We start from the raw sequence: 26422 nt of genomic DNA, 5'->3' as shown, positions 1-26422 counted from the left end.
AATGGCGTAACCCTGCCTATATATGAGTAGCACACTGTTAGGGCTGCTAACAATTTTATTAGCTGAATCCAGAGAGAGAAGGAAGCAGTTTTTGATGTCCTCCTACGAGAGGTTTAACTGTGTGGGGTTCTTATTGCCCTCAAGGAACCACAGTCTGGCTAATGTGTTGCTTTGTACTCCTACACGCAGAAAGAGATGGATACTCAGTGTGTGTGTAAGTCAGTGCTTTTGCACTCATGTACTTTAATACACATTGTGTGGGCCTGCATAAACTGAAGTGTCAGGATGTTGTTGGATCAAAATTTTTAGCGAGACACTGATATGACACAAAACCTCTTTTAGCATCATTATGTGTTGACATGTGTTGCCAGGCTAATTCAATATTAATAATAATGACAAAAACCACCACTGCTACTACCAAAGAAAAATATATCTATGGTAACAAGACTACAGTCTATAGCCATGGCAGCTGTAATTTGAGCTAAATGTTAACATCGGCATGCTAACATGCTCACAATAACAGTGTTAACATGCTGAGGTTAAGCCTGCTCTCCTTCACACATTCATGGTTTAAGCAGGTGTACTGTTTATCATGTTTATCATGTTTATCATGTTAATCCTGCTACTTTAGTGTGTTGGTTAACATTTTCTGCTTAGCACTGAACACACTTGTATGCACTTTGTCATCACTTTAGTAATTCCCTGACCTGTTGTCTATCAGTTAAAAATTTCTGACATTTTACAACATTTTACCACAGCCAATTTGCAGAATTAAATTACATTTTAAATGAAAAAATGAAATGAAATTTTAAATGAAAATTAAATGAAAATGAAAAAATCCAAAAACTCCAGACTGTGAGAAGGTGGTGCATGCTTTTATATAAACCAGCACAGTTAACAAAATCTTTTTTGAATTTGGTTAGGTTGCTTTACTGGCTAGAATCCTCTTAATCTTCTTATTCATATGAAACCAACTGTACTTGCCTAACTTTCAACATACCTCATCTTGTGATGCATCTGGACACATCCTCAGTAATGTTTCCTGGGGTCATCGGGCTTTTTGGGTCTTTCAACAATCAGACACCCTCACCCAGGTGACCTAGCCGGCGTTGATCAAGCCTAGGGTTTTAAAACATCCACTGAGGATGTGCACTAGGGTCCCTCTCTTCAGGCACAGAGGGCAAGCTGGTGACTCCACCTTCCCCCAATAGAACAAGTTGGATGAGCTTGGTAGAACATTGTAGACAGCCTGGATTAAGAATGTTTTTCGTTAGGGTTCTGCTTTCCAAAGCTCCGCCCATGAGACTTTTGCTCCACCGCTTGCTCCCATCTTGTCCACGCTCCCTGCTGCTGCATTCCAACCATCCTGCTGGCTTGCTTCTCCTCGATTTATGCTCACACCTCATACTGGATCAGCAACCTCCTATCCTTCCCCCGTGCCTGGTTTTTGCAAGGTGTAGTGCTACTTCCAGGCCAGCCCTTCCACGAGACACTGCACCCACCAGCCGGACCAGCATGTTCATGGAGAGTGTGAAGAAGATCAGTGAAATGGTGCATCCAATGATGATTCCCTTCTGGAGCCTGTGCCAGACCCGGGGCAGACTCTCAGACTGAGGCTGTTTTAGTAGTCCAGCATGAAGTCCCTGAACTTTCCTTGGATATGGTGCCTTCAGGATCTCTCCTTTCTGGACCAAGGTATCAGTGTAGGAGTTCCTTAAAAGGGTAGTCTGTCAGGTGCCTGGCTACAATGCTGAAGAATATCTGTCCTTCAATTGTGAGCAGTGAAATGGTTCTAAACTGACTGATGTTCTTCAATTCTTCCTCCTTTGGAATCCATACCCCTTCCTTATACTTCTACTGATGAGCTACCTTGCCACTCCTCCAGATCAACTTCAGAAACCTTCAGAGCCAGTGGAGTAACCATGGGCAGTTCTTATAAACCTTGTAAGGTACTCCACTAGGTCATCAACTTTAGGTTGAGCTTTCTCAGCCCCAGGACTGAGTGAGGCTCATCATATGTCCTGGGGTCATTGGATGGTTTGGATCTTTTAACAATCAGGCCCCCTCACCCAGGTGACCTAGATGGGGTTAATCAGGCCCTGGCTTGTGTTCAGGAAGCACTACCCCACTCACGGCTCTCCTCTCCTGCACCACAGCAACCTTGAAGCAACTTCTGCTGCCTCGGTGGCCATCGTCAATAAGCAATGATTTGCTGACTTGTGAAATTAAGTAGCTGTCAAAGATGGCGGACCTTATGTGCCGTAAACCGTTTATGCTGGCGCATCGTGCGACTCACATCTTTAGTTGACTCGGATTGTGTAACAATGTGTGTGGCAATGCCTGCTCGAAATAAGCATGTTAGTTAGCACTGTAATTGTGAGCATGTCAGCAGTGTGATGTTAGCATTATTGTAAATCACTGCTGTGCTAAGTACAGATCATAGCGTGGCTGTGGACTTTTAGTCTTTCTATTAATTTAGTCAGGTAGTATGGGCACTGTGTGTGATATTAAGTCCCAATCTCTGACTCCTGATTCCTTTCATTTGACAAACACTTGTCTGCATCACCTTCAAATGAATGTTCATATGCTTGTTTTTTCTGATCGTATACATTTATTTTAGAGCTGTCTATTCCACAGTGTGAAGAAAACATGCGTATACTTTATATTCACCCTGTCCTCATGGTTTGTTTATAATGGGCATTTTTGTTTGTTTCACAGATTGATAATGAGGAATATGGTGAAGCGCTGTCTCTTGCCCAAGCCTATAATCTGGACTCTGATCTGGTCTACCAGAGACAATGGAGGAAGAGTACTGTCAGCATTGCCTCAATACAAGATTATCTGGTAAGAGATAGAAGAAATAAGTGGGATAGATGTGAAGATATGAGGAAAGGAGGAAGAGGGATGTTTAAGAAGAGAGAGAGAGATGAAGAATTGTGTCAGAGTTTTGTAGTTTATCAGAGAATATTAGATGTCTGGTAAGAAATATACAGTAAATGTTGTTTGGGTGAGTGGGAGAAGCACATGCTTAAGTGCAGCACAAACCCTCTTACTCTATTTCACGCATCGTTTTTACCAATTTGTAACAAATTTTCACACCCTGCCCTCCTAATTCTGTATCTCATTTTATCCCATCATTTCTTCTGAACTCATTCCTACTCCTTCTGTTCCCTACATCCCACCCAGAGCAAGATCCGCAAGCGGTCATGGGTGCTGCACGAGTGTGTGGAGCGCGTACCGGAGAATGTTGATGCGGCCAAGGAGCTGCTGCAGTACGGTCTGAAGGGAACCGACCTTGAAGCCCTCATTGCCATAGGAAACAGAGAGGATGGGGGCAGGTAGGGCATGCATGAAGACATTAACACACACCAACGCAATCCTTGCACATACATTTTCTATAAATGACATTTGATTTTTGTCAGCTTCTTCCTGAGGCTCATTCTGCCTGCCTCATTTGTTTATCCAAATTTACTTTTAACTATGTGTGATTTCATTGCCCTCTCCCAGGTTTATCATGCCAGGCGATGTTGACCTTGATGACCTACCTTACGAAGACATCCTGTCAGATGACGAAGAGCTGGAGATGAAGAAGGAGAGGGAGAACAGGAAGAGACAAGAGCTGTTAACCAAGGTCGATTTTAGCAGGTACACAGCCAGTCAGATGGTTGGTTAGTCAGCTTGGTAATTCAGTCAGGCAACAGATGAAGACAGGAAGTCACAGCAGGCAGAAATGCTGCCAATGTTCTAAAAGTACAGAGAAGAGAAGATTTATTTGAACAAAATTACCAGGACTGACTAGTAATTACAGGCACCAATCTTTAGCTGGAGGACCAGGCTCTGTTGGCAAACATCTGCTTTTCTGGTGCAAGTTACCAAAACCTGTATTTTAAATATAAGCTTTTTGCAATATCATACTTCTTTATGCTAAACTCTTGGGAGCTGTATGTTTAATTTTTCATTCAACTTTTATGTGTAAAACATCATACACTGATACCAGCTTCTAAGTCTCAGTAGCAGTTGTTGGGTGGGAAGAAAAATCCCACTGAGGGGAACCTGATGCTGACCCATGCGAGTTGTCGGCAGGTTGTTACTGTATAGAAAGATTAAATTAAGTCATTATTATTCCCAGTGTCAACTGGACATAGTGAATGCACTGCACTTGAAAATAAAGAAAAGGGAGATTGTGGTGAAGGTATTTAAAGGTCCCATATAATAGAAAGTGAGTTTTCCATTACTTTTTGATTATCGAGTAGGTCTATGTACTATATAAATACTGTAACAATATCAAGCGCTCAATTCATGGAGAAATTCACACAGCCTGTATTCAGAGACTAACCAATTAAAACAAGCCATTTGGACTTTTGTATCTTTGTGATGTCACCACGAAACAGTCACCGACCTCAGCAATGCCCCCAGTACGGCCCACCCGGACCCACCGTCCAACCTAGCAGGATTTGGTTTCTCTTAATTCTTTATTTTGCTTTTTGATTGATCTCTATTAAGGACTCTTATTAGTGTTTTGTTCGGTCTCTACAGTGATCTTTTCAGCTTTTAATCTTTTTAATGCTATTCTTCTACCAAAGATTGCTTTTATCTTGCTGTTTTAAGTTTCCCGCTTTATCAGTCGTGTTGTTTTATGAGTTGCAATTGGACTGAAAACCAGCTATTATTATGGCTGTGTGCGTGGAGTGCAAACTTGCTTACTCACAGTTAAAGGAAGATATCCACCGCCTAGATGCAGAGCTCAGAAAAAAGGATAAGCTGCTTGACGGCTTTGTCTCTGTAGCTGCTGCCTGGGCAAAGCGTATTTCGTATATGCAGTCCTCAGATTTTGCTGTCCCAGCTCCCCAATCACCCCACCTCCCTGATGTCTCCGATGGTCTTGGATTTTGTGGCTACTCACAGTCCCCTGGCTGGCTTTGATGCACACTGGCACTGTACCGGTCCACCTGGAGGGTCTAGCAGTTGAGGAGAGTGAGCTGGAGGCAGGGGCAGCAGGCTCCACCACTCCAGCAATGGACCTGGATGCTGCAACACTGCGTACGGTCAACCGGATGGTGCCAGATGATCCAGGTGGTTTCGCAGAAACCAGACCCGAGGCTTCAGCATATAACTCCACAGCAAATTCAGTTAGAGCATTTTAGTCCAAATTTGACAGTCTGTTCGGCTCATTTCAGCGCTGAGTGACCGTTGCCACTTCCATTTTCTGGTGAGTTTTACCAAGCAGTAGTATGCTACAATCCGTTACCTGTGGTTGGCCTGGTTTTGCGTCACTCAGGAAGGGAGGCTCTGAGGCTCTCTTCTGATTGGCTGACTGACAAAAAACGCCCTGTTCTTGCTAGAGCTCCAGAGAGAAGTGTGACAGAAGAGATGTAAAACTACATTTAGATGGTTAATTCGTATTTAAAACGAAATATATCTTCTTATGGAAACTCAAAATTGTAAAACCAAAAGTCTAGAATATGGGACCTTTAAGGTGTAGGCAAGGAAACCAGGAGGAAATGGGACAGAAAGCTGCAGAATTTAGCACTGATTGTTTGATTAGGTCACACACCAGAGCGGGGATCATAAAGGCAGGGACATTAATGAGGACGAGGGAGAGAGGGAGAAAGCGTTGGTGGAGATTAGTGGGTAATCTGCTGAAGGTAATTTTATGCCTTTGTTGTCGAGTGCCCAGGGAAAAACTAATGAAAAACCCTTTAGTGATCACTAATCACCCCTCTCTCACACTCTCTCTCTCACACACACACACACACACACACACACACACACACACACACACACACGTGCAGATGCAAATACACATTCCCATGTATCATGAAACACTCTTAAGCTTAAATTCATACACCTTACACACGTGTTAAAATAACCAAATATAAACACAAGAAAATATGCATATACTGAAAAGAATGCTGCCCATTTAAAATGCACATCCATACTCTGTTTACACAAGCACGCGTTGCATTTACAGGTATTTCAAGCTTCAGTAGCTGGATTGTGCTGTCTCTTTTGTTCTTTTCGCATCAGATACTCAACTGGTGAGCCTCCAGTCTGCATTTGAATGAGGAAGAGCAGAAACAGTGTAATATAAATCTTCTGTAACGTTGGCCCCACAGTTCCCCGTTTAGTTTTTTGTCCGTTTGACCATTTGATTTTCTGTTTCTGTTTAGCTCATTGTGTAATAAAACTGTTTAGCTTTACCGCAGACCTGTAGTCCATGGTGGATAAAGAAAAGATGGAGGATAGTAAAAAGATATAATTTTTCAATCAAAAATTGATTGAAAAATTTACAAACATTAAAGAAACCATTACACTAAATCCTAAGTGAATTACCCCTCTTGAGTCAGGGTGTCTGTCGGGCGTGCTCACACGTGTCTCCAAATTGTGTGTGCGTGTGTGCGTGTGTGCGTGTGTGCGCGTGTGCGTGTGTGTGTGTGTGTGTGTGTTAGGTGCAGCAAAGCCCCTCACTAATAGAACTAACCATGTTGCCTTGAGGCCTGCAGCCGAGGCCTGAGACAGATAATAATTCTCTTAATTTCTTTTTAACAACACCACCATTACAGAAGTGGCTTGGTATCGATCACAGCTGCTCCGACCACGTCTTTGTGCTTGTGCGTGCTTTTTTTTTTTGTCTGATACTCTTGTCTGTAGATAAGGACTGTATATAACTACTGACTGTCACGTAGAGTGCATCTTTTGTCCCTCTGCATACTTTGAGGTTGTCTGTGTTTGTGTGTGTGTGCTTGAAAGACATGATCAACCAGGACTGTTTTCTATCCTCAGTCAGTATAGTGAAAAAAGTGTGATTATTCTTATCCCATAGGTTAAAATAAAGTTGGGGAAAAAAGACTTTTGGAAGTCAATCTAAAAGAAACCCACTCAATAAACTTTTGCTATCCTGTGTAAGATACTAAAAGATGTTCATTTCCCCCTTAGTTTAAAGTACCCAATAAAATGATGGATGTTAATGTACCTCTCTTGTTACTACCAGCTGTACTCCTATAGTCAATGTGTTACTCTTGCACTGCATTCACATAAAATACAGACTTCCTCAGCACTTGGTAATCGCTTTTTTTTTTAACCTTAACTGCTGTCTGTCGTTTCGACTGCATGCAGATAGTTCTGTCTTTTAGCCACTTTCTCATCAGGCTGTTTGTGCATAATAAAGTGTAATTCAGAATCCGCCAAGGGCCATTATAACTGCTGCTCTGGCTCTCCGCATACAGCAGTGCTGCAGGTGTTTTTTGTGTGTGTGTGTGTGTGTGTGTGTGTGTGTGTGTGTGTGTGTGTGTGTGTGTGTGTGTGTGTGTGTGTGTGTGTGTGTGTGTGTGTGTGTGTGTGTGTGTGTGTGTGTGTGTGTGTGTCTGTTTGTGTGTCTGTGTGTGTGTGTGTTAGAGAGAGAGAGAGATACATGGGGGGGAAGAATGTGAGGATGAGAGTGTGCAATGTGCTGCAAGGTGTTTATGTTCATATCTGATCAGATTCAGACCTCAATCAGAAGTCTAATTTTCTCTTTTGCTCCAGCATTGGTCTTGTGTGTGTGTGCGTCTGTGTGTGTGTGTGTGTGTGTGTGTGTGTGTGTGTGTGTGTGTGTGTGTGTGTGTGTGTGTGTGTGTGTGTGTGTGTGTGTGTGTGTGTGTGTGTGTAGACAACTGGGTATGCTTTTACTGTGGTAAACATGTGCATGTGAATGCATGAGCCGAAGAGTTTTTGTCTGTTTATGCAGTCCAATTTTGTCCCTCACTGTGATAATCGCTTTTATCACACACTACATTTCTGTGTGTGTTTTTGTGTGTGTTTATGACTTTGTTGGCCCGTTTATCCATTTCAGTCTGTGTCCAGTACATTCATATTCAGGGTGTTTGTACAGAGATGGAGGAGAGATGCCTTCCGATTCTAATAACTTGCAGTTCTGACACTTTGAAATACAAGATGTACAAGAACATGCAGATAAACCTTATAGCCCTCAACTGCCATTCAGATGTGTCACAGGGTTTTTCTTCATTCTGGCCCTTTCTTAACTACGTTTTACCCTTGAGTCACTGTTTATTGTAAGGGCAATTCAGGGAACCAATATAAACCTTAAAAAAGGCACAGGCACTCTGGTACCCTTTTGCTATACAGCCAGCTTGCCCATTTGTATGTGTAACGGTGTACTACACACTGTTTATGCTGTACCTCAGTGGAATTCAGCAGTAGGATTAGCAATTTAGAAGCAAGAGTTGGGGACCTGAATTGAACGTTTAGCCACCTCTAACCTGTTGTTGGCCATTTCCACATTGCCACTCTTTCTATGTTATGCGCTAAAGGAAAAGGGTTTAAGACTTTTAATCAGCAGATGGTGTTAAATCCCTAAATGGTAATTTTGGCTCTGTGGGCTATTGTAAAAATTGATAGAAAGATTAAAAAGAGTCAACAGCCACACTAGCCGCTCTGATAGGCTGTTAGGCACAGCGCCACTTAGAGCTAAACACTAAGGATGGCATGCTAACATCCTCACAATGACAGTGCTAAAAATGCACATTTACAGATTCTATATTTCATCTAAGAAACAGTTATACAGTAAATGAAGAGGTTTATCAAAACTTTAGTCAATCAAATCAAGAAGGAGAGATGTTAGATGAGTTTATGATTGAGCCGTTATTCAAAACCCCTAGAGGACAACAGGAAAAATTGTTCCCTAAAATCTCATCTCTTCTCTGCTCAATCTCTCCCCTGCTACCCCTCTGCTTCCTCCATCTCCACTTTTCTTACTTTGCTCTGAAGAGGCAGAGCAAAGTGATAATTACCACCAGTGCAAGTGCTAAACCACCACTCTTTGATGTTCCAGAGAGTGTTTTCAGCCAGTGTTAATCTCTGTTAGCCTGTGTTGAGGAACCCCGATAAAGCCTGATAGCGCACTCTGTAATGAGGGATTAGGGATTAAGACGGCAGTGGAAAGGTCAGCTCCCCTGTGGTCACACTGCGGTTGATCCAGGCCAAGTTTTCAGGGAAATTTGGGCACCACTGTGCCTGGTCAGGTGGTTTCCTTGTGGACTGGACTTGAAAAATGTTTTATTTTACTGTGAGTATGTGTGAACTGATGGGGTGTACCTGACCACTCACAGTAGTTTTCAGCCTTGTGGGTCCTTTCCTTTGGGCATACCTTGAGTTATTGAATTGCAGGTAGATCCCCTATAGCCCAGTGCCGTGGTGTTTGTGGTCATCCAATTTATTTATGGTCGAGATTAAATGACATTGAAAATGGATTTGATTCTCACAGGGCAATCACTCATCTCATTGACAACTAGCATCCCATACATAACAACTGAAGGGTCCTTGTGGTCATAAGGAGTTGATTTGTTGCCCTTAGAAAATGATTAAGTCTAGATGGCACTATGTGGTATTGCAGTCACCGGTCCCAAGCATTGTTATATTGGTCCCTGCGGGTATATTGTACAGGGTCAATTTACAGTTAATTTAAAGCTAGAGTGTGTGTTAGTGCAGTGAACAGACTAAGACTGAAGTTTGACTTGGCTGTGAAAAAACAAAACAAAAGCCTATTCAGATCTTGTAATTTGAGTTGAGGCATTATGGTAATTGTGATGTTGTGTTTGAAGTGCTTGGAAAGGCATGCTTCTGATTTGTGTACGTGTGTCTATGTACTTGCTTAGGCTGACTCTGGAGCAGAGGGAGCTATGTCGAAGCCGACTGAAATTACTCTCCTACCTGGACCGGCTGGCCACATATGAGGTAACAACAACCTCTCATCGTTATTCTGGTACTTTAGATCAACCCATGGAAATCATTCACAGAATTATTACATAACCTGAAGACATATTGAGATATCCAGATTTTCCACAGTTAAATATATTTAATTGGGGCTACAAGTAGAGATGATTTTTTTCTTTTTTTATCAATGAGTTTGCACTTTATTTTCTCGGTTAATCTATTAATTGTCAGTCTATAAAATGTAAGCAAATAGTAAAAATTATGCCCAGCATCCAAGGTGATGTCTTAAAATGTCTTGTTCTGGCTGACCAACGGTTCAAAACCCAGTATATTCAGTTTTTTATCCTGAAATACCAAGAAAACCAGAAAATATTCACATTTGAGGAACTGGAGAAAGAGAATTTTCTTTGGAACAACTAATAGATAATTGATTTATTATTTCAGCTGTAGATTTAATAACAAATCTGAATCAATTGGCAAGTGCAAATGTCTGCTAGAGTCACTTGTGAGTCACTGACATGATGGGTCCACTAATATTTCAGAAATTTCTTCAACACCCTGTCTACACTGCAGCCAGTCAGCAGCAGTTTTAGTCCTCCATCAATGTCTATTCTGGAACCGTTAAGCCAAAACTACACTCTAGTTACATGTGTAAAATGGAAGAAATTAGACAGATCTTGGGTCATGGTTACGCATGTAAAGCACGTGTGAAACATGAGCTGTTATGCGGAATTTGTATACAGCTATGTTGATTAAAGCGAAAGCATATCCATTCCATCAGGCATAATGTAAGTGAGATGGACGACTGAAAAACACAGCTGAAAAGCACAGATGGCTATATCTATATATCTACCCCGCAGAGGGTAGTCAGCCCACAAAATTTCTATTCACTTATCATGGCCTGGCAGGTTTCAGTGGGTATAGAGCAAAAGTAATTGATTGGATCAGCCTTGTACCAGTCAGAGGTGTGAACCCAATACGGTGCACATTGCAAATGCAGAATACAGTGCTACCTTTGTATCTGATTGTCTGTCTGTGTTGAGATGAAAATCAGAAAAAGAAAGCCTCCCAAAAAAAAAAAAAAAAAATACAGTTCTTCTTTGTCATCATTATTGAAACTACTTCTCATAATGTGTTGATTGGTCCAGCATGTAGCCAGCGGGCTCAGTGGAGTCTGAATGGATGTTTTCCAGACTAATGTCTCATTATGAAAACGGAGCTCAGGAGATTTAGGCTTGCTTCTGTGAGACCTCATAGGAAGGAGAATGTGTTTGCAGTACTATTAACTACTGTTAAAATTATGCTAAGTTTGAGGGTCACTACAGGATCATATTATGTGTTCATTTACCTGTTTACGTGAGTTTATTTCATGTTTTTGTTGAGCATTCTTTATTGCTCATATTTTTACCCATTGGTAACTTAATGCTTTGTCCTTTCATATCCAGTCAAGCAAAGCACAGAGGCTTTCCTCATCTGCCTTTTACTGATACTTTCTCTTAACCCTACTAATCTCTTTAGAAAAACTGAAAAGTTGATATATACATGAGAGGCAATTTAAGTATGTGAATACAATAAAAGAATGATTGGTTTGATAATCTGCTGACTGAATGTCTCTCAGCTGTTTTGACATAAGAAAATATGGTTCTACGATAGTACTAATAGGCTTACGCTATATGAGTGTCTGTGGAGGCTAGATAGATACCTGCTCAAAGTGGAAGTATCACACCGGCAACTACTTAACGTTCTGGATTTTAGATTAACGATGAATAGTGTTAACATGCACGCACCTCTCATCCACAATAAATCACAGATGAATGGGGCCATACTTTCTCCTCCTTTACAGAGGGGAGATGAGATTTCACACTGCTAGATATTCAACTCAGACAGAATGACGTCTCTCTTTTTATTCGGACATTGTCATGGTAACTGCAGCACTTGTCAGATTCCTTTCGCCCCAATCCATTTTCCCTGGCTGTCTATGAATATGATATTAGGGTTTTTATCATCCCGACTTGGGCTGGCTCTGTCTGCATATGGCCCGTTCAAAGGCTATCCATCAGGCACACACAGCCTCACACACACACCTCTACACAAAGACACACTCTCAAACTCTGGTGTAGAGATTTTGTGCACACAGACACACATTAATCCCTCTAAACCAAAGGCCAGGACATAGGTACAACTAAAAGGACAAGGCAGCTGTATGCTGTATGCTACAAAGTGAAATAGCATCTCTGTTGACCTTGCCTTAGTGCATTTATTTGCAGTCACATCTTCGACTCGCACTTTTCCTCTCAACTTTAGTTTGACTTTCTCTCCGCTCATCCCATTTTCACTGGAAAGATAACCCTCTGCTTCACAACCTTCCTTTTATGAACCACAGGTGTATTCCATCTTCCTCTATCCCTCTCGTCCCCCTCTCTTCCCCTCTCTCTTGCTCACCCTCTCCAGGAGATACTGGGCGGTCCTCATGCAGCGGAGCAGAAATACGACGCCGAGTTCTTCAAAAAGTTCCGCAGTCAAAATATCGTTTTGTCAGCAAGAAACTATGCAAGGGTAACATCAGACTCTTACTTCTTCCAAAATCTCCCCCCAATTATCTCACTTAATGTGTTCATTTTAGCTGTCTGCAACATTTGGCACTAATATGATATACACTTGGCAGTTTATTAGGTACATTTAGCTAAAACTAATGCAGTGTAATACCACAGTTCTTCAATAAATGCTACCTTCATGAATTCAGTTTTTGTTGAAACTATTTTAGAAAAGTGTTGATTCAACTGTATGATCCTTTTGGATGCCTTAGATTGTGTTGCTGATGAACTGTATTGTGGTACACAGAGAGGCGTTTCTTTTACTTAGCCTATCCTCATTGATACAAATGGGGTGGACAAAATTATGACAACTGAGTGTATTTCTCTGTATGTCCTACAAAATGGTCCTGGACCTATTTTCTCCCAGTGTATTGCATTAGAAGTCACTGCTTTGTGTCAAATAATGACATTTAGATTGTAATCAACTTTCTGCTATTTCTTTTTTTAATGTAAGCATATAATGTGCAGTTTTTGTGTACAATTTAAAATCAATTCAGTAAAAGTTTTTGCTTGTTGGATCACACGTTTGTTTGTCTACAGGAGAGTAATGTGCAGGCTCTGGACATTCTCCTCACATACCATGGAGCAGATCTCCTCCAGCATCGGCTAGCTATCCTTTGCAATTTCCCAGAAACCACCTCTCCACACGAGTACACCATCCTGCTGCCTGAGGCCTGGTGAGACACTCACAAATACGCACAGTCATAAAGATGTAGATTAGTTACAATTCTACCTAAAAATAAGGACCGAAATGTTTTGCTTTATCATTTTAAAATGTTTCAATGAGAATTGAGCAGTGAAGGTTGAAGCACAACATGGATCGTGTGGATGGTACAAGAGTCCAGTAACCAACCTACACCTAAAACCAATTGTAAAATGCTACCTTCTGTTATAGAGGGTGCAGTTTCAACAAGATATCTCAATTCAGTTATCCTGTGAAAGGAAAGAGAACATGTCAAGAAAATTTAATTCAAATTGTGTGTTTTTACAGAAACTGACAAGAGGGTGAGAGTTTATATTATTTGAATTCCAAATTTTGTTCTTGTCTATTCTGATGTCCTCAACATTGTGATTTGGACCACATTATGGAACAAAAAAAAAAACCAAAAAACGGTAGATATACTGATGTGGACACATTGATACTGAATGTGAAAGCACTTGAAAAGTACTTGAAAATAATTATTTTTCTGTAAATTAATCCCATGCAGTCTAAAAAGGGTAAAAAACAAAAATTTAAACATGTAGCCTAACTGAAAGGCTAGTAGCTTGTCGTTTTATACTCCCATCTATTTTTTAATTCTCTTCGTACATCAGTTGACATTGTGAACATACAAAAAAAACAGTAGTGTAAAAATACATGCATTACCACAGGGACATGCGCCCTTTCTGACATCTGAAAATCAACATTTAGACCTCTCCGGCATGCACAAGTCTGGCATGCACAACTCTTCACTACATACACAAATTAAAATCATCCGACTCTAGAATCACATTTCTTTGTTTCCAACTTCACATAGCAGGAATCCATTCTTTCCATTGTTGAAAAGCACACACATACACATACAAGCTTGCTCTTACATTATACAAGTGGGCACACAGAGCCACAGCTTAAGGGCTGACACTGGCACACACAGCAATGAAATAAAAGGAAAGAGACATATAAATTTTGAACACCTTAAAATGATACAATACTAGCTGCAGCGATTGCAGCTGTGGTTTTTGTTCTTGTTTTCGCCCTACAGTACATTTCTGTCTTGGGAATGAAACAACACTGAAGGGAAGGGAGTTTGGGAGAGGGTGTTTGAGAAGGGGATGATAGAGGAGTGTTTTGGAGGGGAAGAAATAATTCCTCACCCCTTATGGTTCACTAATAGAGATGACAGACTCTTCATTTCCCCCTCGCCTTTTCCCCTACCTCCACCATGCCTATATTCTCTCTGCGAATATTGAATGTATTCAAATACCACATCTACATTTGTCCAAATAAAAACGTGTACAAGGTCAGAGGCCTCTCGAGTCAAAACACACATAACATATAGAAACAATTGTTCTTATGCTTTCCACACATACACACACGCGCGTAAGCACACGCGGACACACGCGGACACACGCGGACACACACACACACGGACACACACACACTGTACTAGTGCTCCCTTTTATTAGCCATGTCTGAGTTTGTATGGAGGTCAGGTGGCTGTGGCTCTGCAGTGCGCATCCATCATGGCTATGCCGCTGTGGGACAGTTTCCTATTTTCCCCAGCCTGTGAGCACCAACTGCTGCTCCAACAGCACTTGTTCCTACACTGCAGCAGACGGAGCCGGCTCAAGCCATCTGTTTGGAGCTCACTTGCTATATACTAAAGTCTTGCTTCACTGGAAAGGGGGAAAATATTCTCCTGTAATATTGATCAGGTCTATGAGGGGACCTCTAGATGTGTGGATGAATGCAGAATAGTTGTGTTTTGTTGAAAACTTTGCCTGTAGCTTGAAAGGGTCAGCCCAGTGGAAATAGAAATAAGCTCACATGCCAGTCTAGGTTTGCTTTGAATCTCCATTTTCCTGCTACCCAGCTTCCCAGCCTCAACTGTATAGATAGATTACGAGAGCTGGCGTGGAATAATTCATTCCTCCCATCGATATCCCCAGTGCTCACACGACTATTTACTCTCCACCCTTTAACCTGGCTGTCTTTAATGAGGAAAGAGGACCAGGGAGTTGGGGAACTACCGAAAAAAAGAGAATGAAAGAGATTCACTTTCTGCGGGTGTTTTTGGAAGAAGCAGTGAGACGTCTTGATCTCTGTCATCCCAGTGTTAAAATTCCAATCTTAATGGATGAACTTGTGCTGGAGTGTTGGTAAAAATCCCCCTACTTTTGTGTCCTGACATAAATCACATTCAGCTACTTGGACACTTCTTATGTATTTTGTGATTGGATCGAATTTATGGCCGTGTTAAAAAAAAACTGCTGCAGCGTGTGTGCACTCAACCTTTAACTGCACCAAAGCTATAGATGATTTGTAGCCTGCACTATCTCCTAGAGTTTTACAACCACAGTACATATTTTTCTGTCTACAGACAAATAGATAACAAGAAGAAATGTATTAATCCTAGAATAAGAGATAAAACAGCTTCTGTTCACCCCGGTGTCTCAGTAAGCGTGCATGCATTCATACATTTCTGTGTGCATGCGTGTGTGTGTCGAAGTGTCTGAGTCGTGTCAGCACAGACATGCGAGGTTGCAGAGTCATTCTTCACTTTGGTTTCTTTTCTTGTGTGTTCCCTATTTATCTTCCTCAGACCTGTCACACCCTAGGGGACCAGGAAAAAGTAAAGCTCAGTACCAACATGGCGTTTAGAAAATTAAAGTCCTCGCTATTTACAACCGAGGCATGACTTAGACTCTTTGAAAGTTCCTTGACTTGTTTATTGTTCCACTTTTGTTTTTTTTCCCCCACAACCCGTGTCTTCCCTAATTATGCTCCGCTGTTTCCATTTCCTGTATGTTGCTGCCTCTCACCAGAGTTTTCCTGTAGTTTATGACCATGTTTAGTTGGAGACAGTAACTGATTTATCAGGTGCCATTATAGGCGGATGGGTAGGTGTGATGTGGTGCAGTTTATTTTTTTGACACCTGGTCATTGGTCTTTGCTCTGATATGGGTGGGGTTTTTTTTGTTTGTTATATTTGCACTTTTGTATGCTTTTCCCTAAAACTGACCCTTCTTCTTCCAATTTTGTATCTCTCTCCTCCTCTCCTCTTCTTTATCTCATTCTGCCTTTGCCTCTTTCTCTTTTTTTCCCTTCATTCTCTGTCTCTTTCTGCCTTTATCTTTTCCTTTCCCAGTCTGGATGACAGAGGTGAGTTGGTGTTGATTCCATGGGACGAGCAGAGACACAGAGAGACGGACTGGTGCGAGGTAGAGGAGTGCAGGTAAACAGTTAACATCACCCTCCACATAAACACAATGCATTATAAAGCACACAAAGTTGTATAATAAACCAAGCTTTGACAATAATAAGATATATCATAATAAATTCTCTCCATACCAAAGATAATAAAGGCTCTTGCACTTTAGGATTGTTAAAATTTATGCTCCATACAGGACAGATGCTCGTGCTGGCATCATACTGTGAAACAAAACATGACATCCTATTATCCAAATGTTAAACAGAACCATAACAAACTAATACCAGATCTTGTTGCAATGCCAATTTATGCCATTTGTGTGCTTCTGTAGGGAGGCCAGCTTCATTTACAATTTTATTTAGCAGGCTCTTTTTTTTTTTTATTGCTCTTTGGTGTAGCGTAATAGTATCAGTTGGCAATTGTAATATACTTGGCCAGGAATTGCAGGGTGATATTTTGTTTGGAGTTACAGTGATATCAGCAATGTTTAAGACTGTGTTTATGACATGTTTTGTCAACCACACTTCTTTTTTTTTCATCCTCTGCTTCTGTGATTTATCCTAATTTTTCCTATTTTTTCTTCCTTCTTTTCCTGTTTCCCTTCTTTTCTCTCTTCTCCCTCCTTGCTCTAACACTATCTACCCCTGAAAGCAAAGGCTGATGATATCTATATTTTTGTTATTCTCAGCAAATCTCATTGAAAGACCAAAACCAAATACAGACACAAGCTCCAATGATCCGGATCCAAGCACATTGGGAGCATTTAGATGCTTGTTTCTTATTTAATTTTTAATGAGACATAGTTTTCATGAATGCGAGCTGAAATAATCAAATACAGTCACCCCAAGAAGTCAAAGATTTAGCATTAAGACCAAGTGAAGCAAGGCAGAGGCAGGGTTTGAACCCTCAACCAAGGAATTGAGAGACAAAAAGGTTACCACTTAGCTATTTTGAAGAGCATGTTCCACAGCATGTTTGGACACTGAATTCCCCCGCTCAAACTGTTGAATTGTCAAGGCTCGAAGCAATGTAAAGATATCTTAATGATATTAAGTCATTCGCTTTAAGATGACATTCCTGGAATTTTGCAGTGTTTATAATGCAAAATTTGCTAATGGATGATTATTTATTCTCAGTAAAGTAGCTACTTTTGTCAGTTCAAGCCAAGCCGTTATGATGCATTTGTGTATTACTTTAAAATGGTTTGACGTATCAAATTTTATTGAACAGCTTTTGGCGAGCATGGTCCATAGACCATACACACTGAATTTCAGAAGAGTCTGACAAACGTTCTCAGATGAGTTGATGAGACTAGGTATTTCAGACAGTGTGAAAAGGCAGGTAGATTGAAAGTCAAAAAGTTAAATTTATTATGTAAATTGATAAAAGTGTATTGTCGGAAGCAGGAAAAAAAATTGAATTTAGAATTTCAAGTAATTTCTGAGATACAGGCTTAAATGTAAATGCCTTTGTTGTAGCGCCACCTTGAGGCCCATTTGCTCCAAGGTTTTGTACACTCCTTCTTCATGACATCATAAACCTACCTAACAATTTTCATGTTGATTAGATGTTCACAGTGAAAATTACAAGCTGATGGCAACAACATTAATTATCAAAGCAATAATTTGAGAAAAGTTAGATAGTGTTCCTATGTCACTGTACCACTTTTCACTCTTTTACTCAAACTAGACTATTTTGGTGCATCTGTTGGGGACTATTTTCAGCTGCGGATTTGGTCCTCTTGTGAGTATTTAAAGCAGCGGGACAATATATGTGGCATCGACTCGTAGCAAACTACAGTGCCCTTGTTCATTGTAATAAAGGAACATGTCACCCAGTACAACGGTGTGACTCAGTGATGTGCTTTTAATAGTTTCTGGACAACAATAGGGCTCTACGGTGTATAGTAATTAGCAAAATCAGGCACTGGCTACATAGATGAAAAAAGATGAGCAATTCAATGTTGATTTTGCTCTTTTCATAGGATTTGTTGATTATGTGAAAAATACAGAATAACACCAGACTAACTGCTTCCCTAAAAATTAGCAAATTAATAAAATACACATGTAAGCAAAACACTCTTCACCCATGTCTTCCTCAGAGTCGTGCCGGACCAGAACTTGTTTGATGATGACAGTTTCTTGTATGAGGAAGTTCCAGAGCTGCTGAGGTTCCGTACAGCCACACCCTCCATCGAGCTGCTGACCGACTGGTACCAGAGCAGAGCCCAGGATATCGACTTTTGTTCCAGACAGGTACGAACACTCTTAGGACACCAATATGCTTCGAGTGAAATGCTTGTTGGATGGATGAACCTCCTTGTACAACGTCCGACCATTTCTGAAAATGACAATCAGACATTAACGCCCACTTCATGCCGTGATTGGCCTGGTGTGCAGAGGTGAGAAGTACGCCCTCAAGCTCGTTTTCATTCTTTACACAACTATTTCTGTCACTTGTTACTTGAACAATTGAGTGCAAGCCAGTGAAGACCTTTCAGACGACACCGTATGAAAGTGTATGACATTGTCCCCATATTTAAGTGGTTAATACATATCATCCCTCTATCCCATCTTTGAGCTTGGCTATTCGGAACAAACACTCGTGCCCTCTAACATGTTTGGACAACACATCATACTAACAAGTTCCTTTCGAGTATACCTCTGCCTTTGTCTTTGAATCTTCTGATTGTGGCTTGAAACGAAGAAAAGCTCTGTTCAGACAGCTGGCTGCCATAGCAACACGGAAGCATTTCTCAAGCATTTTGGCTTTCAACAACTACTACTTGCACAGAATTATTGGAATTTTTGTTGCCCTCACTTTCACCTTGCAATTAGTTTGTTCGTCTCTTGATAATGATCAAAATCAGCTCCAGCTGGTAGAAATTTTCTCTATTAAGGTGAAACATTTTTTTACACCCTGCTAAGGTTCTTTTTCAGGATCCTTGTACTTAATTGAAACTTGCAGCAGGACAGCAGCAGAAGAGGAATTAAAAGACATTTTGCAATTGGGAAGATAATTGCCATTGCATTCTTTTTTTTCATTCTCTCTTCTTTGATTGGAGCAGAAAAATGTAACAAGCTGGAATTCAGACTGCAGAAGAAATGTTGCCAACCTTCATCAGTCAAGGTCACTTCGAGCCTATCTGTGACAGTCATTATCATATTTGCCATATGGACTTCTAATGGAGAGGAACCACAGCTTCTGTCATCTGCGTTCTGTTGCTATAACTGAAAAATAGGACTTGATAGGACTTGTTTAGTGGAGTAATGGGATGTAACCGCTGGAGCTGCCCATTCTCTCCACCCACACTATCCACACCGCGGTTCTGTCCCCTCTTTACCTCCTTCACAGTGATGGATCAAGGTTGTCACGGCGCTCTCTTTGTCTTTGCAAACGAACTAACTAGGGTGCAGTCATATATTTCCCCTTCATTTTTCCATTCCATCCCTTTTTACTGGGCGTAAGCAGGATGGAGGAGAAGAGATTTGGGGGTCCTATTCCTCATTTTTGAAGACAATTGGTGAATCGTGCCTTTCATCATCTACTCAAGAGAAAAAGGAGACACTGAGCGACTGAGTGTGTGTGTAAAAGAAGTCTTTGTTAATCTCTAGGAATCACACCAGCTCTCTCTTTCATTCTCTCCCTTGTTCCTTTTTAATTAGACCTCATCTCCTTTTGCTCTCTCACGCGTTACTCCAGGAGCCTCTTGGGACCGTCCCTAACTCTTATGTCTCTTGCTTTTCACACGCTTCTTTTTCTCAATCTCTCACACACAGAAATGCGACAAAGAGAGACATTGAACAGCTCCGCTGCCATTTGCTGAGCTTTTTTTTCCCTCCTTCCTGCCCTCTTTACTTTTTCATCTCATTTGTTCTCTCTCATTTGCGCCCTCCTCCCATCCCTCATCTGGCCATGTTTATGCTTGGGAGAGCGTTTTAATGGAGGAAAATGGGGTTTGATTAAAAGGAGCCACATCAGAGGAAGCAGGAGCGTTCTAAACCAGTCACAGGATGGTAGGAAGCAAGCTGCTGAATGGGAAGATTGACAAGATGACTCAGACTGAGGGAGAGATGGGTTTGAAAAAGCAGAGAATGGAAGCGCAACCAAAAGAAAGTAAAAAACAGATAAGTGCTCGGCCAATGCAACATCTCTAGTTAGGTTAGAGTGTATTAAAACAGAAAGAGGGAAGGACAGCGCTAACAGATATTGAGGAGAAAAAAAAGAAAGCGGTCTCATGGAAAGAGCTGTGTGTGGAAAAAGAAAATCACCAGTTATAAGGAGGTGAAAGAATAGAAATAAAGGATATTAAAAACAAGTTTTGTATGAAATGCTGTTGGCAACAAAAGGGCACAAAATGAAAGGTTAGCTTTGGAAAAGCAGACAAAAAGTGGAGACATGCATACAAAGAAGGAAAAGGGCCTGACTCGGAGTTCAAACGAAGACCAACCATTATGACCGTTGCACATTTGTGTTAAGAGGTGGGAAGAAACACAAGAGGATAAAAAAACTGAACACAGTTGATGGGAAAATGTGAAAATGATGTATGAAAGAAAGGACTGAGATTGGACAGGCAGGAGAGATAAAGAAAGATCAAACTGAGTTGAAAAATTAATCTGAACTTTCACTTGGTGAAATCTGCTGTGAGAGAGGCAGACAGCACATCGAGGGAGACAGAGGATACAAGCTGTGTTATAGAGTAGAGGATGATGAGGGGAGGACATGGAGATGAGCTCGTAATTAAAAAGTGAGAGATTTTAACATCTGAATTGTCTGCAGTAAGCGGGTCAATCTTTCACTGGAGAGCAGGGAGAGATGGAGAGAACGAGTAGGATCACAGTTAGATCAGTAGATTTCTCTCTCTTGTTTCTTATTGCTCAGGCTCTGACTCAAGGTGATTTGGAGTCTTTTTCTTTTTGACTGTGTATGTGTGCGCACATTTTACAAATGAAGGCATGCAATTATTTATTCAGCGAGAGATGCGTTGAGATAAGCTGAGGATGACAAGCTTTCAAAACCTCTGTGTGTGTGTGTGTGTGTGTGTGTGTGTGTGTGTGTGTGTGTGTGTGTGTCTGCATGTGCTCGTGTACAAGCAAGATGCTGCGCTAACCTTTGTGTCAATGAGCTCGCCTTCTCTAAAAGCTGGAGAAAATGCAATCATCACTACAGGGTGTAGCGGCATCTGCTATTGATTGGCTAGCATCCACAGGTGGCTGAGCATCGATTGGCTGGGTGTGCTGCCCGCATATAGGTGGTCAGATATTGATTGGTTGCTCTTCTGGATAGAACTTAATCGATCAGAGTAAAGGGAAGCCCAGATCTTTCCTGTTTTATTGTCCAAAGACTAATGATTGGATATATTAGTAATGACTGACAGGTATTATTTGTTTTTGGATTGGTTGGGATATTGCTGTTTTGTTCATATCAATGTTCAGTGATCTCAGCAACAGTTTTTTAATGATGTGGTGTATTGCTATAAACAGTCTCTTTATTTGCCTGCTGCCCAGGTACCTTTGACTTGGTTAACTGGATTGTAACAAGGTGGAGAGATACAAGGCAGTTCGTGTACAGTATAAAGCAATACAGTGCAGTAAAACAGCAGTACAAAGTACAGCATGAAGAATTTAAGAATAATTAATAATTTAAGAAATGTCACATAGTAAAGATTAAACCTTATAGGTTTCACAAATGTTTGATTTCTATAATGCTTCTGTACTGCATTAGATTGGAGTATACAGTGTTCATGTTATTTTTTCAACCCTCTGGATGTTCCTTAATTACAGTAGATGGCATGGTATTAGAAGTTGAATTTTAATGAGATTATTTCATTATTCTTCAACACTTGAGTTATTTTAACATTTATCATCTTACCCTAAAAGGCCAAGCGCCCCTCAGAAAAATGGGGTGGCACACTGCTGGGTCATTAAGGCGAATTTTCACTACAGCCGGCTTTAAGACAGAAGTCGTTTTTTGCTGGGTTAGTTTTTAGCCAGCAAGCGGTGTTGATCTAGGGATAGCAGTGTCGGTTGGTTGGTCCAGCACTTTGGTCCAGACTAAAAAAAGTGTCTGAAAAAGTATGGGATGGATTGAAATGAAATTTTGGGCATAATATTTCATGATCCCCGCAGGAAAAATCCTACTGACTTTGGTGATCTGACTTTTCCTCTAGTGCCACCTTAATGTTGACATTTGTGGTTTAGTATGAAATGTCTTCACAATAGTTGGATTGATTTCCATGCATTTTTGTGTGTACATTCAATGACTTTGCAAATTTTTGTGATCCCCTGACTTTTCATCTAGTGCCATGATCAGGTCATAATTTCAGTTTGACCTGATTATCAATTTGACTAACTTTAGAATAAGTATTACAGTCTCACAGAGCTGCCAGTGTGGCTGTAGACTTTTATTGTACCTGAAACCACTCAGCACAGTACATACTAAAGGGTAAGTCCATGATGGCACGGTGTCATCACTCAATAGATAGGTTGACCAATGGACCAGTCTCCTAAAAACTACCTTATAAGAAAAGAAGGATTTGGCTTTGGTTTTTTTCTCTCTCATTGGCATTTCTCTCTGTCCATCAGGTGGACTGTGCCCTGTCACTGGTGCGTCTGGGGAAGGAACGGGAGATCCCGGGGCTGGAGCTCTTGTGTGATGTCTTGGTCACAATGGAGACACTTGTGTATGAGACATCATGTGAATTAAGTCTGACACTTAAAGATCTGCAGCAGTTAAGTGACATTGACAAGCTCCGCCTGCTTATGAAAAATGTAAGTGACATGATTTGCGTCTCACATTTCACATTTTCACTGGCAGACTTTTTACCATAATATCTTTCAGAATCAGTAATTGTTTTGAAATTCATATTTTTATATCATACAGTTAATTAAGGAAGTCTGATTAAATTGTTTGCACAGTGTTGTTCTCACTAGGCATTTGCTGATGTAGCATTATCTTCCTTAAAAAGGTATAAGAGATCATCTCGTTACTGAAATAAAATAACACTGTCCCTCTGTACACTATCAACACATGATGGTCATGTGTCATTTTGCATCTTTACATTTATTCAATCATATTTATTAAAAAGTATTTTCATAGTGTTGACCAAATCCTTTTTAAAGATTAATTAAGTTATGTCGTTTAGTCTGTGCTGACAAAATATTGCTTTCCCCACTTTCCACAATGTTAAATGTGCATTTCTTGTCTAGTTCACAGTAAGTGCAGTGTTCATTGTCAGTAAAATTAAGATGGCTTCCCTGCCATTTCCCTTCAATTACATTTCATTTTAAAGTTCCACAGCGCCGTTACTTTAATCCTAGATTGTTGCTTAAAAGAACATAATGTATGCCAAATGCAACTTGAATAGGCAACAAAGCAAACAGAAAAACTGCACAGTTTGAAAATGTATTGAATAGCAATCCTACAGTAAATCAGATTCTTTTCACTCCTGAAATCCCTGACATTTGACAACACGAACTTTCCATCCAAAGGTGGCACGAGAGCTATGAAAGCTAGTCTGTAGCAGGTAGGACAGTTACAAGTCCCCTTGGAGTACATAGTATGAGATGTCCTCTAAATTTTTGCTAATAGCTGCCAGCTTTAGCCTGTGAGGACCACTGCCAGTAGGATCTGCCATACAGGCAGGCAGCCAGCTAATGTTGTTGACTGCACTAACACATGCTGTTTGACTGGTACTCCCTTTGGGCGCTGCGTGAGTGTGTGTGTCTGTGAATGTTTACCAAACTCGCTTAGATTAAATCTCCCTCTTTGCCTGTGTCTGATGTCTTTCTTTATCAGACACAGTAAAGCAAAGTAAAATGTCTGTGTGTGGGTGTGCAACTTTGCATTTAGCATCCGAATATTTTTTGAATCTCATTTTTCCTCCGGATGCGCTCTTATCTGTATATCCTGAGTCAGAGCTGTCGCAAGGTATGTGTAAGGCCCCACACAAACCTGACTTGCATCTGCAGGATTTGCAGCACAACCCACATACTGTAGCTACTATAGTTCTTAGTACTTAACAGTGTTAGAAAAAACATAAAACAAAAGAGATAAATCTGTTTATATATATACAAGAAAATACCCCCAAAGTATGTGCATCTGATATTGATTTTTTTTTCACACATGAGCTGTGTGCTCACTGTCTTTTTGGGTTTAACACCTTGTAGCATGTCACTCTGTCACACTGTATTTCTAGGCCACCGGACAGAAATCTCTGTCCAGTTCCTTTCTGCGATGTGATGAGAAGCTTTCCACTCTTTATGAACATATTTCCTTCATAGCAGCAACCCAACATGAACGAGCATATAACTTCTTGTTTAACTTGACACTTATGAGGCTGGCTAACTTTAGCTGACACAGTGTAGAAGGACAAGTAGAAACTTGCTAGCCTAGCAACATTAAGGGTACTGACAACCCATAATGCAACACTCTTAAAGTAAAAAAACCATTTATGGGTAACATCATAGTACTCGTTTTGAATACACAAGCGATCCCGTAGTGAGGCATCTCACTCATGTTTCTCAGAGAATCATGATACTTTGTATGTGTCACTTTCAGCTAATACATTACAAGACAATTTCCAAAATGAATGATGCACAAAGAAGACCAAGAAGTACAGTAATAAAACAGTGACCAACGTAGCCCTGACCTTAGATCAGAAGAGTTTCATTTTAATCTATTTGCCAATACGTCTCAGTAAAGGACAGGCAGTAACTGTTGAAGATAACACCATGATTTTGTGGGTTTGTGGTCAGAAATGGTCAGTATTTTGAAACAAGATAGGAAATAGTGTCCAGGATAAAAACAGTTATGCTATAAGTATGGGTTTTGCTCCTAAGCATAAGCGTTAAGTGACCAATGGGTGTGTAAGGCACCTGTTAATATCTATTTTAGTATGCTGTATGAACTGTGTTTTTTAAGTAAATGTCTTTCCAACACCAGTCCAGCACCGATCGCTATGTGAAAGATGCCTTCCAGTGGATGGTGCCTTTCCTGCACCGCTGTGAGGGACAGAAAGAGGGTGTTGCTAAGTCTCTGCTCAGAGAATACCTGGTCAGCCTGGCGCAGCGAGACCTCACCTTGCCCCTCATCATCTTCCAGCACTCCAAACCTGACGTAAGTATCCAAAAACACACACACAAACACAAGTGTAGGGGAAGTTACACTGGGGTAACCATAAATGGAATGACAGTAAAATGTAAGCGCACACAGACACATGCACTTTACCTCCAGCTCTTTGTGCAGTATCAGGGCCAGTGTCGTAGCCCGGCAATGTAAATGTTATATTTATGACGCCATTAGGGCGCAGCCAAGGACAGGTCTGTTAGCTATTAGAAAACATGAAGCACACACAGAAACACTCAAAGGGAAAAAAAATCTAAAAATGATGCATTACCTCAGTGTGTTTGTACAAAAAGAGGGCAGGGTTAATCATGCCTTGATACACACACCCTGACCTCTCCTCTCCTCTGCTCTTCTCCAGTGCCAGCAGAAGATCATCGGGGACCCAGACCAGCTGATGGCGGTCGCTCTGGAGTGCATCTACAGCTCTGAGAGAGATGACCAGCTCAGTCTCTGTTATGACATCTTGGAGTGTTTGCCTCAGAGGGGCTACGGGTCAGACACACAAACACACACTGTAGCCATGCATAATCCCACACACACACACACACACACACACACACACACACACACACACACACACACACACACACACACACACACACACACAGACACGTAAACGCAAAGTGGCCAAATATTGTCTAATCATATAAACCAAGAAGCAGTCCACCACCACTGCCTCATCTACAAGAATTCATGGGTCCCACCCCTCCCACCTCTTTCCATTCCTTCCTGTCAATAAATCTAACTATCACCTCCGTTTCTGTCATCCTCCCTTTGAACCTTTCTTTTTTTCCTAATTCTCTCTCTCTTTTATGCTTAACTCTGACTCCAAGGAGCCATCAGTTAGCCTAGGTACAGTCTATATGGTATTTCCTTTCTCACACTATTGGTGCCCCTGCCCTCTCTCCCCCACCTCTTCTGTAACACAATGTATTTCATATGGCAAGAGGGCCTTTCTATTAAGTCTCCCATTAGGCTGTGTTGATATGCAGTGCATTTGAAGGAGAGTGGGTGATAATAAAAGACTAAGAGTAAAAAAGCAAGAGCACAAAGGACAAAATTGTTGATAAAATGGACCTG

The 26422-nt window shown here is 41.0% G+C and overlaps 1 protein-coding gene across 1 annotated transcript in view; it reads left to right on the top strand.

Moving 5' to 3' along the window:
• nbas (NBAS subunit of NRZ tethering complex) overlaps window positions 1–26422 on the top strand; it is a 164929-nt gene that overhangs the window by 22717 nt on the left and 115790 nt on the right. The window contains exons 15-25 of the mRNA XM_040125994.1: window positions 2719–2844; window positions 3187–3338; window positions 3508–3645; window positions 9654–9732; window positions 12163–12267; window positions 12846–12982; window positions 16154–16240; window positions 18318–18471; window positions 22801–22986; window positions 25160–25333; window positions 25701–25834. Of these exons, the coding sequence (XP_039981928.1) occupies window positions 2719–2844; window positions 3187–3338; window positions 3508–3645; window positions 9654–9732; window positions 12163–12267; window positions 12846–12982; window positions 16154–16240; window positions 18318–18471; window positions 22801–22986; window positions 25160–25333; window positions 25701–25834 (1472 nt within the window). The remainder of the gene's footprint in view (window positions 1–2718; window positions 2845–3186; window positions 3339–3507; window positions 3646–9653; window positions 9733–12162; window positions 12268–12845; window positions 12983–16153; window positions 16241–18317; window positions 18472–22800; window positions 22987–25159; window positions 25334–25700; window positions 25835–26422) is intronic.

The sequence above is a fragment of the Xiphias gladius genome, chromosome 4, assembly GCF_016859285.1.
Source record: "Xiphias gladius isolate SHS-SW01 ecotype Sanya breed wild chromosome 4, ASM1685928v1, whole genome shotgun sequence".
NCBI lineage: Eukaryota > Metazoa > Chordata > Actinopteri > Istiophoriformes > Xiphiidae > Xiphias > Xiphias gladius.
Note: the sequence above shows the minus strand (reverse complement) of the source record. Positions and strands in the feature narration are given on the sequence as shown.